This window comes from Pistacia vera, unplaced genomic scaffold (genome assembly GCF_008641045.1).
Source record: "Pistacia vera cultivar Batoury unplaced genomic scaffold, PisVer_v2 Contig85, whole genome shotgun sequence".
NCBI lineage: Eukaryota > Viridiplantae > Streptophyta > Magnoliopsida > Sapindales > Anacardiaceae > Pistacia > Pistacia vera.
The window spans coordinates 190,401-202,500 of record NW_022196723.1 but is presented as its reverse complement, the minus strand read 5'-3'; the positions used below and the strand labels follow the sequence as shown (position 1 = coordinate 202,500).

The window sequence follows — 12,100 nt, the reverse complement described above, 5'->3', positions numbered from 1 at the left end:
TTTACCAATTTATGCTTCAGTATTTTATCCAGACCAAGAAAAAGTAGCTAACTTTTCATGTATTATTTGTCAGCTGCCCAAATTCACAGCCAAGTTTTCAGCACTTAAATTTCCCTTCAATCCATCGTAAGGGCATATATATGATAAATAAAGGGATGTGATCATTTTTGAAACATTTCAATTCTAAGTCCTCAAAATAAGAACCGAATTGTGAAAACATGTAAAGAAAAGATGGCTAAGACAACACTGCTAGTAAACCGTAACTCCAATTTATTAGGCAAACCAACAAAAACTTGGAAACTTGTTACCTGAGTTCCAAGATGCACGGGATGATTAACTAGGTACATGCCAGGGGAAGTATATATAGACGGAACCCACACCAAGCATCCCCAACAAATATAAAAACCAGCTGTTGGAAAAGTAAAAAGATCAGAAAGATAAGATAAACTCCTAAAAGAAAAGGCATAACTTTTAATACTTTAAAACAAAAAATATACAACAGGCTAATACGTAATGCATATTTTGTCCACAAGCAATGATATATGTGAAAATGTCAACTAAATATACTAGTGTTACTTCTTTTGCTAACAACATGAACATATGTGATGCAATAAGAAGATAAGGAAAGTTAAACAATAGAAAACCCAGCTAATTCTTCCACAGCAATAATCATAACTAAGGTCAGGTCAATAATATTTCTTATTACTGAATATATATATATATATATATAATTAAACTTCGAATCAGTAGTGACAAGTGACTGAAAATTAAACAGAAGCTGAAGGAAGATGCCAATCCTCTAGCACAAAAAGATGCCTTGTAAAGTTGTTTACAATATGCTAGAGCCAGTGGTTCAAAGCAATAATCTTTAAGATCTCAGCAGGATTTATTTAAATAAGTCAACAGGACATAATCAATACAAAACATCCAAAAAGATAGAATTTAGAGATGCATTTACCAGCCACCAAGACTATGAAAACCATTATGTTTCTCTTTTTTCTAATAATAATCAGTAGGGATCACTTAATGAAAAACTTCAAATTAATAATTAAATTTAGGAACCAAAAGAATCTAGCAAAAATTACGAGAAAGAGAAAAAGATACAAGTATTTTGCAAATTTACAAGCACTAAAATTTGAAGATGCACTAAAAAGTTCCATTTCTTCCCATAAAATCATTAACTAAAGGTTTTTTTCTTCTTTCTTTTTCTGTTTAAATCTTCAAACACGTGGGTAAGTATTATTTCATCAAGGTCAATGGTCATTCTAGGTTGTACACATGCTTCTATTCCAATTCAATCATTAAAATAACCATGACTATGAAACCAGCATAAGAAGAATAGAGAGCAATAGAGCATATGCAAACCTCGATCATGTGCAATGTCCATAGTGTTCCAATACCCAGCTTCCCACCAAAAGAACTTTGTAACATAAACCAGCATCAATATTGTATTTACAAGCATGGAATCTGCAACTCTCCCATTCTGCTCATACTGGTAAAATAACAATATAAAAGATTAAAAGAAGCAGAGGATCATGATGGTGATGATTAAAATCACCGCCACAAAATTCTAAAACTAACAAGCAGAAAATTCTTTGACCAAACTAGTTGATGAAGAAAAAAAGGCTGATCATGGTAAGTATTATCTTATGTTGGAAGTGAGTAGAAGAGAATAAGAAGGGTAAACAAGCAATCAAGAATCTAAACAGAAATTCAAAGTGGCTGTAATTAGGCAACCACCTGCACAGGCATTACTTTCAACATGAATAACTTTAGGTTTAGGAGGACTAAGTGAACCCATGACTTCTATACTCAAACATTTCAATTAAAATCTCTGCAAAACCCAGCTGAAATAATCAGTCTTATTATTTTTTCCATTTTTACCTCACATCCCACCCTACCCTTCCCTATGCTCAAAATCTAATTAAATTGATCCCCCTCTAAGATTGGTATGAGGGAGATTTAATTCTTAAACCCCTTCCTCATGCAGAAGAACTCTTAATCAACAGGGATCTAGATAAAACATACCTACAGTTATGTATGACTTCTTCGGTATTTATATTGTTGCACAATCCATCTTTTGTCAATAATTTTCCAATCTCCACCTTTCTAGTACTCCACTGAAAAGTAAATGAGGGCACAATTTTTTGTTTTGGTTGAAATATGGATGACTTTAAGATTAAGCATACTGATTACATGTAACAATGGAAAGTAGAATACTATGGAACATCATTAAAGGTATGTGATGAACAACCAAGAGGGCTGGTATACCGTAGGAAGGGCAAGGGTAAAAAGTAGAGGAATAAGTGCTGACATTTGTGTGTAGAAGGTTAGAGTTTGTTAGAAAGGACAGATGACAGATGGCTTGACAGGAATGAATATAGGAAGACTCGGTTAGGAGCACAAAAGGTGCCAGGAGTGAATAAAAATAGAGAGGGGAGAGAAAGAATGATCAAGAAGGAAAAAGTAAATTGGAAGGGAGGCAACTGACCCTCGAAGTCAGTATTCTGGGAGGTGACTGACCCTCGAAGTCAGCCTTTGGTTTACCATTTTTCTCTTAGTGTAGTTGCTGTATTTTCCCGGTTTATTTGCTTATTGAGTACTGATAGGACAAGGCTACTAGAAGTATCTGTTCTGGTTGTAATGTTCTGTGTGGGTATTAATATAACTAGGTATTTTCTTATTGATTGTGAGTGTTGGTTGTGTGTTGTGGAATAGCTTGTTGGTATTGTTAGTTGTTTTTGCAGGACAGGTTCTATCAATTGGTATCAGAGCACTGTCGTCTGGGTAATGGTCTTGACAAGGATGGATTCAAGAATGGATAATGTTCAGAGAGAGATTACGAAGTTGGGAGTAGAAATGGGTACAATCAGAGAATGTTTAGTTGAGCTGTAGTCTTGGGTGCGACGAAAAGATGAGGAAGAAGCTGGGAGAGCTGAGAGGCGATCATCGGAGAATGTACAATCTCACCAAGAAGAAAACCCAAATGGAGCTAGTGGATCTGGGAACAGTGGTCCAAGCCGCAGTGAACTGGGGGGGATGAAAGTTAGAAATGCCCATATTTTCCGGTGAAGATCCGTACGGATGGATCTTTGGAGTTAAGCATTACTTCAGTCTCAATGGGGTATCGGAAGAAGGATAATTAACAGTGGCAGCCATTTGTATGGAAGGTGAAGCTATAAATTGGTTCCAGTGGACGGAATCCCGAACTCGGACAAGCGCGTGGGCCATGTTTAAGTTGGCACTATTGCAACGTTTTAGTGGGTCACAAGAACTCAACCCATACGAATCCTTAATGGCAGTCAAACAAAATGGTTCAGTCATGGAGTTCCGTCACTAGTTCGAAGCAGTTGCAGCTCTGTTGGTGGGGGAGAAAGAAGAAATATTGCAGGCTGCTTTTGTGAATGGGCTGAAGGTGGAGATCAGGGCGGAAGTCAGATTGGCTCAACCAAATTCCTTAATCCAAATTATGGAATTAGCCCAACGAATAGAAGACAGAAATCGGGCTTTAGAAGAAGCCCAAGTGGGATCACATAAGGTTTCACGCACATCTGGGCCTGGGCTGTCTTATGGGCCCAACAATCAAGGATCCAAGAGTGCGACCCGATTTGAGCATAACCCGACTAGCCTGACCCGATTTGAACCTAACCCAACTAATCCTAAATTTCCCAATTCAGCCGAATCCCTAAAAACACATTTCACGTCCCATTTCAATCGTCGAGCACCAGAATCCTCCATGAAAGGTTCTTCGACCAATTTTTCCACTCGCGACCAATCAACAACATCCTTTCGGCCGTTCGAACGTCAGAACTTCCAACGGTGAGACTTTCCCTTCTGTCGAATGACAGATGCGGAGATCCAGAGGAAACGAGAGAAAGGGATTTGTTTAACGTGCGATGGGAAGTATTCTCTTGGGCACAAATGTGGGGAGAAACAATTTCAGATTATTTTGATTGACGATGAGGAAGATGACCCAGATCCGATGGGGAGTAGAGATACTGTCGAAACAGAAACGGAGCAACAGCAGGAAAATGTGGAACTTTCTCTTAGTTCAGTGGTGGGGATTCAAGGTCCGAAGACAATGAAGCTCAAGGGAAGAATCCAAGGTAAGGAAGTGATTGTGTTGGTTGATAGTGGGGCTTCCCACAATTTTATTAGTTCGATGGTGGTTGACCAATTGGGAATACCAGTGGTGGGGACTCAATCGTTCGGGGTCAAAGTGGGTGACGGATATAGTGTGAGGTGTGAAGGAGAATGTCGGGATATATGTTTGGAGCTACCAGGGGTAACGATTGTGCAAATTTTTTTCCCATTTGGTATGAGCAGTGCTAATGTAGTCTCGGGTATTGCATGGCTTGAGACTTTAGGCAAGACTGTTACGAATTGGAGAAAACAAACTATGAGGTTCATGTTGGGAAACCAGGCTGTTTGTCTGTATGGGGACCCGTCTCTTAGCAAAACAATGGTATCCCTCAAGGCGATGATTAAGGCTTTGCAAAATGAAGGTCAGGGTTGTTTGATAAAATTTGGGCAGATACAGACTCAGTGTGAACAGATGGGGAGTATCGATGACAGACTGCTAGAGGTCTTAGACAAGTTTTGCCGAGTCTTCGAACCACTTCCGAGGTTACCACCTGTCCGATCAAAAGATCATGCCATTCAGTTAGTTCCGACAGCACAACCACCCAACCTCAAGCCATACCGATACCCTTATTACAAGAAAAATGAAATAGAGCGTATTGTCAAGGAAATGTTAACGTCGGGAATTATAAAACCTAGCATCAGTCCGTTCTCCAGCCCTGTTTTATTGGTGAAAAAGAAAGATGGAGGATGGCGATTCTGTGTAGACTATCGGGCAGTTAACAAGCTAACAATTCCTGATAAATTTCCGATCCCCGCTATCGACGAATTATTTGATGAGTTAGAAGGAGCAACGATATTCTCTAAACTCGATTTGAAGTCCGGCTATCATCAAATCCGAGTGAAACCCGAAGACACCCACAAGACTTCTTTTCGAACACATGAAAGGCACTTGAATTTCTCGTAATGCCTTTCGGCCTTACCAATGCACCGACAACTTTTTAGGCAGTCATGAATGAAGTATTCAGACCATACTTAAGAAAATTTTTATTGGTATTCTTCGACGATATACTGATTTACAGTCGGGAGATGGATGAACATGCGACGCACTTAAGCATTATTTTGCAGGTATTGTTGGAAAACCAGCTGGTGGTAAATCAGAAGAAATGTCAGTTTGGGCAGCTCCAGTTAGAATATTTTGGACATATCATATCAGCTAAGGGTGTGGGTGTGGATCCCGCAAAAATTGACAGCATAAGTAAATGGCCAGAACCAAAGGACATCAGGGCACTCAGAGGATTTCTTGGGCTGACAGGATACTACCGCCGCTTTGTGCGTGATTATGGTAAAATAGCTCTTCCACTCACTGGCCTATTAAAGAAAGATTCTTTTGTATGGAATACAACAGCTCAGCTGGCTTTTGAAGAGTTAAAAAGGATCATGACCAGTGTCCCTGTCCTACGGATGCCAAATTTCACTCAGGAATTTATTATAGAGACTGATGCCTCGGGCAACGGGTTAGGGGCTATGTTGATGCAAGAAGGGCGGCCTATCGCATTTCTCAGCAAAGGGTTATCTCTCAAGTCTAAACTGAAATCAGTCTACGAGAGGGAATTAATGGCTGTTGTGTTGGCTGTGCAAAAGTGGCGTCATTACCTCCTAGGAAGACATTTTGTTATCCGGACAGATCAACGGAGTCTCCATTTTTTAACTGACCAAAAACTATTAAGTGAAAGTCAGCAAAAATGGGTTATTATAATATTGGAACTAGATTTCAATATCCAATATAAACCTGGACCGTAAAATAAAGCCGCAGATGCTCTTTCCAGAATGCCTGATACAGTTGAGCATCATGCTCTGTCTGTGGGTTGTTTTTCCGGCTTAGACAGTTTAGAAGATGCAGTCCAGCAAGATACCCGATTACGTGGAATAATACAACAGCTCCTGATTGACCCGAACAGCCACTCCCATTTTAGATTAATGGGACGCCATCTGCTGTACCATAACAGGTTGGTGTTGCCTAAATCGAGTCCTCACATCCAAAAGACACTACATGAATTTCATACTTCGCCTATTGGGGGCCATTCGGGATTTTTTCGGACATATAAGCGGCTCTCGAATGTGGTGTTTTGGGAGGGAATGAAGAAAGATATCAAGGAATTTGTAGCTGCTTGTTGCGTCTGTCAACAGAATAAATACGACGCATTAAGTCCAGCAGGTCTGCTTCAGCCATTACCTATTCCTAACCAGGTATGGGAGGATCTCTCCATGGATTTCATTATGGGGCTGCCCAAAGCGAATGGGGTTGATAATATTCTGGTTGTGGTCGATCGTTTGACCAAATACAGCCATTTTGTCACTCTTAAACACCCGTACACAGCCAAAGTGGTAGCGGATCTGTTTATCAAAGAAGTGGTCCGGTTGCATGGGTTTCCCCGAAGCATTGTTTCAAATGGAGATAGAATTTTCATGAGCAATTTTTGGGCTGAATTATTCAAACAGTCCGGAACCCATTTACACATGAGTTCAACCTACCATCTGCAGACGGATGGTCAAATAGAAGTGGTAAACCGTTGCTTAGAGATATACCTCAGGTGCTTTGTCAATAGCCAACCGCAACAGTGGCCAAAATGGGTACCATGGGTAGAATTTTGGTTCAACACCACTTATCATAGCTCCTCAGGCATGTGTCCATTTAAGGCTCTTTATGGCCGTGAACCTCCAACAGTGTTACGCTATGTGGACCAGACTTCACCAGTTGAAGAAGTTGACCAACAACTTCAACAAAGAAACCACATTATTGAAGAGTTAAAGGCTAATATTCTCAAGGCTCAACACCGCATGAAGGTGTATGCTGATCGCCATCGCCGAGAGGTTACATTTGAGGTAGGGGACTCTGTCTATTTGAAGTTACAACCATACAAATTACGCTATTTAGCCCGTCGCTATAATGAAAAGTTGAGCCCACGGTTTTACAGTCCGTTTGTAATCACGGACAGAATTGGGGCCGTAGCATACAGGCTGGCACTACCTTCTTCAGCTCGTATTCACGACGTTTTTCATGTTTCACAACTGAAAAAAGCAACATTCCCAATTCCCAATAGCCAACCTTTACCAGCAGCCCTCAACAAGGATTTAATTCTACAACTTGAACCTGAAGCAGTCCTCAAAAAAAGGAAACTTCTGAATGGACAGTGGGAGGTGCTGATTCACTGGAAAGGATTACCGTCCTATGAAAACACATGGGAGGATTTTGACATTATTCACCACCAATTTCCTTCGTTCCACCTTGAGGACAAGGTGGTTCTCCTTGGGGAGGGTAATGATGAACAACCAAGAGGGTTGTTATACCGTAGAAAGGGCAAGGGTAAAAAGTAAAGGAATAAGTGCTAACATTTGTGTGTAGAAGGTTAGAGTTTGTTCGAAAGGACAGATGACAAATGGCTTGACAGGAGTGAATATAGGAAGATTCGGTTAGGAGCACAAAAGGTGTCAGGAGTGAATAAAAATAGAGAGGGGAGAGAAAGAATGATCAAGAAGGGAAAAGAAAATTGGAAGGGAGGCAACTGACCCTCAAAGTCAGTATTCTGGGAGGTGACTGACCCTCGAAGTCAGCCTTTGGTTTACCATTTTTCTCTTAGTGTAGTTGCTGTATTTTCCCAGTTTATTTGCTTATTGAGTACTGATAGGACAAGGCTACTAGAAGTATCTGTTCTAGTTGTAATGTTCTGTGTGGGTATTAATATAACTGGGTATTTTCTTATTGATTGTGAGTGTTGGTTGTGTGTTGTGGAATAGCTTGTTGGTATTGCTAGTTGTTTTTGCAGGACAGGTTCTATCAGTATGCCAGGCATTTCAACATTAATATGTATGTGGTTATAAAACCTTACACCCTACTAAAATGAGTTCTTTGTCGTAGTTGAAACTTGATATAATATTTGAGTTTTTCTCACAGTCACACACAACTCAATGTTTCCTATCAACCCAATAAAAAAAAGGAACATATACAAGGTACTAATGCAGAGAAATGCTTAAAACACTATGCCAATTTTAGATAATTTATTAACTTGACTTGAAATCACAAAGAATGAATTTTATAAATCCGTTTAGGATCACAGTTAGGCTAATACCTTTGACCATACTCTGTATGTGAGCCTAGCAAATGAGGTCTCTACACCACCACCAAAGAATTTCCCACATTTTGCTTCTAGTTTTTTGAACAAGAGAATTTATGTGACAAGTTAATTTGACATTTGGATGAACAAATATCTAAGAGCTAGTACCTGCTTAATACAGTAGGTAACAGCAAGAACTGCCCACGACATCATCCCAAATCTGCAGTTTGTGAAAACTTTGATGTCAAAGTTCTTACCAATTCGAGGATATAGCTCCATACCCTGTAACAAGGGAATAACCTAGATCAGTACATGGCCTGGACTACACATAAATGCCGAAGAAGAATTCATCGTCGAGCACAAATCTCATCATATTAACAACATTTCTTTTTCTACTCCTTAGATTATATATATGGCTGTTTCTTAGTGTGTTACATGTTTGTTGAAACATTGTAAAGTTGGTATTAACTTAATGACCTAGCATCGAGTAAAAACACCACCTAAAAGCCATAAAGCTACCAATCAGATGCATGAATATTTCAGATTTTATAAAATGGTAGCATATTCCAGAGATTATTAATAATTTTGCAGAACAATTATACAATTATACTACAAGACTTCCAAATGTACACTCTAGTTTAAAACTCCATGGAATCAACGCACAGGTCTTTAACCTAAGCCATAAATCAGAAGGTTTGAGTAGAGATAAAAAAACCCAAGCTTAGCCTAACTTCCATTAATGCTTACAAGGCCAATCAAACATTTAGCACCATATGAAAGTAATCATGCGATATGATTTTCCCAGGTTCTTTTTTAAAGAAAACATAAATGCCAGAAAGTGTTGGAAATCACTTGTTAATAGTTCTCAAATAGATCCTAGGAACCTCTTTCCAGAGCAAGCAGCAGAATTCTAAACTGGATGCTTGCCAGGAGACTTTAATTAAGCCTGATTCTGACCAACCAATTTCCAGAGTTCTAATTGCTTTTCCAATGTAAATCTTTAATTAATAAGTTCAGAGACCACTAGGTATCTTATCGATTCTCTGTTGCATTTCACCCCTTTTGCCCAAACTTTTAAAGTAATATGAAAATTTAAAATAATTACATAAACATAGTATTGTCATCATGAGCCTGAAGAAACTCACCCAGTAGAAATCAATTATTATGTTCCCACATGAACCAGAATCACTGGAAGATGGGGCCAAATGACCCTTGTAGACATAAAGCATCAGGGTCAGATATAAATTGAAGCAGTGTAATCTGTGAATAAATAATATTACAGCAAGCTTAAATTTAAATCCTCACTTTAATGTATAAGAAAACACAAAAAATGAGGCTTCCAAAAATGAGAGCTGAAAATATTTCTCCCAAATGATCATAAACAATTGTGGGATTGAATATGCCGAACCTGAAAATAAACACAATAAAAGTATAAACCAATTGCACTTGATGATATTTGATGAGGGTGACTAAAACTAGAAGCAGGTAAATCACACAGTTGTAAGGGAAAGGCAGGCTACAACAGTTACTAACTCATTGGCTGAATAAATTGAAAAAAAAAAGTGATATAGACATCATTGATTGTGTAGCAACTCACAAGCAGCCAAGCGGAAAGCTTCCACTCAGAACAACCCTTCTACAACATCAAATTCATAGTTCTAAAGCATTTTGAAATTTCATAATAAAAGAAGTTGATGGAGAAATCCTTTACCACCAAAGGCTTAGATAGGTCACAAGTGTCACTGTGTACGCTGCCATACCATTTGCCTGCACCAATCAACAAAAAAAGTAAGCTAATGTAAGCAATAAAATAAATGCAAGCAACATGATTAAGTAGAAAAAATTTCTTCAATTTTGAGTTAATGAAATTAAATCCTAACAGTCCACCAAAATTATCAGCAAGCAACTATATATTAAGGCATTTTGGAAAAGAAGATATCAAGTAACAGAAACCTTGTAAACAGGTCGGTTCCCAGCAGGAGATATTGGGCCCTCAACCCTTTTTCCAGGCAGAAGAAGCTGAAGGGCAGCCTCAAATGCTGCATAACAAGCAATTATTTTCCAAGCCGTAACAGTGGGTCTTGGCCATATATCTACAAATCCTTGCAGCCCATGTTGCCTCAAGTAATCAAAGGTCTGGATAATAGACCCATCGGCATGCACCATCGTATACCATCTGCATAAAGTAACGAAATCTAACTCTGATATTGTCTTCAATATATTAAGCTAAAATTTACAAGAATAGATACTTATCACCCAGGTTAGACAATACATGAACAAATCAAGTCTAGTTAACATAAAAAAATCATGACAACATCAGTGCCGACCCAATAATTGTTCAATGGTTCCCTCAATCTTTTCCTTTACTCAATCAGTCAGAGAACACAAAAATAAGACAAAAAAAAAAAAATTAAAATAAGACAGTTGGGACAAAATTCTGCCATTTCTATTCTTATTCGAACGGCAATTTTTAAAAACTAAGGTGCTCTTTGAATCTTGAAGTAAAGAACAGAGTCCAACATAAACACATTGTAAAATGCTTTCTTCTTCATTTCTCGAAAATCAAACAGAGCAGCAATGACACAATGTAGACCATGTTATTAAAAAGATTTAAATTTAAATATATTTTTTCTATTCATTTCCTAAATATATCAGAAATTCAAAAAAAGGATCAATAACCCGATCCATAACATGACATCCAAATGAAAACATGAAAAAAAAAAAAAAAAGGAATATCAAGCCACGAGTCAATCCATATTCCTCTCAAAGCCAATGTAAAAGCTCATACACCATTGCTAAAACAGATAGTGATAAGCATAAGATCTAATGGTATATAAACTTGAACCAGCAAAGCAACCAATTGCCACAAAATATTAATAAAAAATTCTTATATTTTACACAGGACAAACATAATTTCACATAAATTACAGCAACAAGAAGCACTCTTTTCTCCACATTATCTATTCTTAGCTATCAGAGGAAGTCAACAAAGTCAACCATGTCAATTGACATGACAACAGCATATCTCTAGTAATCAGCATTTCTCTTTTTTCTCATTAATTATTCTTTTCTCATTAATTATTCTTTTCCGTCGTCTCCAAATAAATAAATAAGTAAATAATTGCAACAGAAGAACAAATCAAATTCAGGCCACGAACTAACCAACACTCCTCGTAAAATTAATTCAAAAGAAATAATAGCAAAAATCAGAGTTCGTAAGATCTAAACTTCAGTTAACAATTTCTCTTCCATTCCTAGAGAAAATTTTAATAATACCAAAACTCGAAAGTAATCTAAAGATCCATGCACGCCTTCTGAAATCAAAATCAAACAAAAACATATAAAAGAAAGATTGAACCATTGGGAAAAGCGGCGAAACTTACAGCAAAATAACGAAGGGAGGACAGAGAGTGAGAAGAGAAATCATAGAAAAATAAGTGAGAGCTGCCGAATGCACCGTCTTCGATTCCGTAGAAGCCATTTTTCGTCTAGTTTTCTTCACAATCTGAGATTTTTGCAAGTCTGAAATCTCGCAACTCTGTTAGTTATGGACTGCGTTTTTTGTTCTGTTCGCTTGACTTGAGCGGACTTTTGTTATTCATTAACCAATTAGAATTTTAGTTGTTATTCGTTAACCAATTAGAATCTTAGGTACGGTATGAAGTTTTATGTAGAGATTACGGGGATAAACTCCTAAGGTAAACCATCATTTTCAACGGTTCTAATAATTTTTTAAAATAATAAATTTATATATATATCTATTAAAATACTCAAACTCTAACCAGTATTTAAGAGTTTTATTTTTTCAATTATAAGGTAAAATTTTTTATTTATTTTTTACTTATTAGTATTTTATAACTTTAAATGTGGTAAAGTCTTTTTATCATTCTTCACCGTTCTTTGTA

The 12,100-nt window shown here is 37.7% G+C and overlaps 1 protein-coding gene across 1 annotated transcript in view; it reads right to left on the bottom strand.

Moving 5' to 3' along the window:
• LOC116118627 (7-dehydrocholesterol reductase) overlaps window positions 1–11,800 on the bottom strand; it is a 13,824-nt gene extending 2,024 nt beyond the window's left edge. Inside the window, exons 1-8 of the mRNA XM_031404616.1 lie at window positions 11,579–11,800; window positions 10,149–10,371; window positions 9,907–9,962; window positions 9,501–9,603; window positions 9,341–9,406; window positions 8,364–8,477; window positions 1,366–1,492; window positions 309–409 (exon numbers count right to left, since the gene is read on the bottom strand). Coding sequence (XP_031260476.1) covers window positions 309–409; window positions 1,366–1,492; window positions 8,364–8,477; window positions 9,341–9,406; window positions 9,501–9,603; window positions 9,907–9,962; window positions 10,149–10,371; window positions 11,579–11,676 — 888 coding nt within the window. The 5' untranslated portion in view covers window positions 11,677–11,800. The remainder of the gene's footprint in view (window positions 1–308; window positions 410–1,365; window positions 1,493–8,363; window positions 8,478–9,340; window positions 9,407–9,500; window positions 9,604–9,906; window positions 9,963–10,148; window positions 10,372–11,578) is intronic.
• Between the last annotated feature and the right edge of the window lie 300 nt (window positions 11,801–12,100).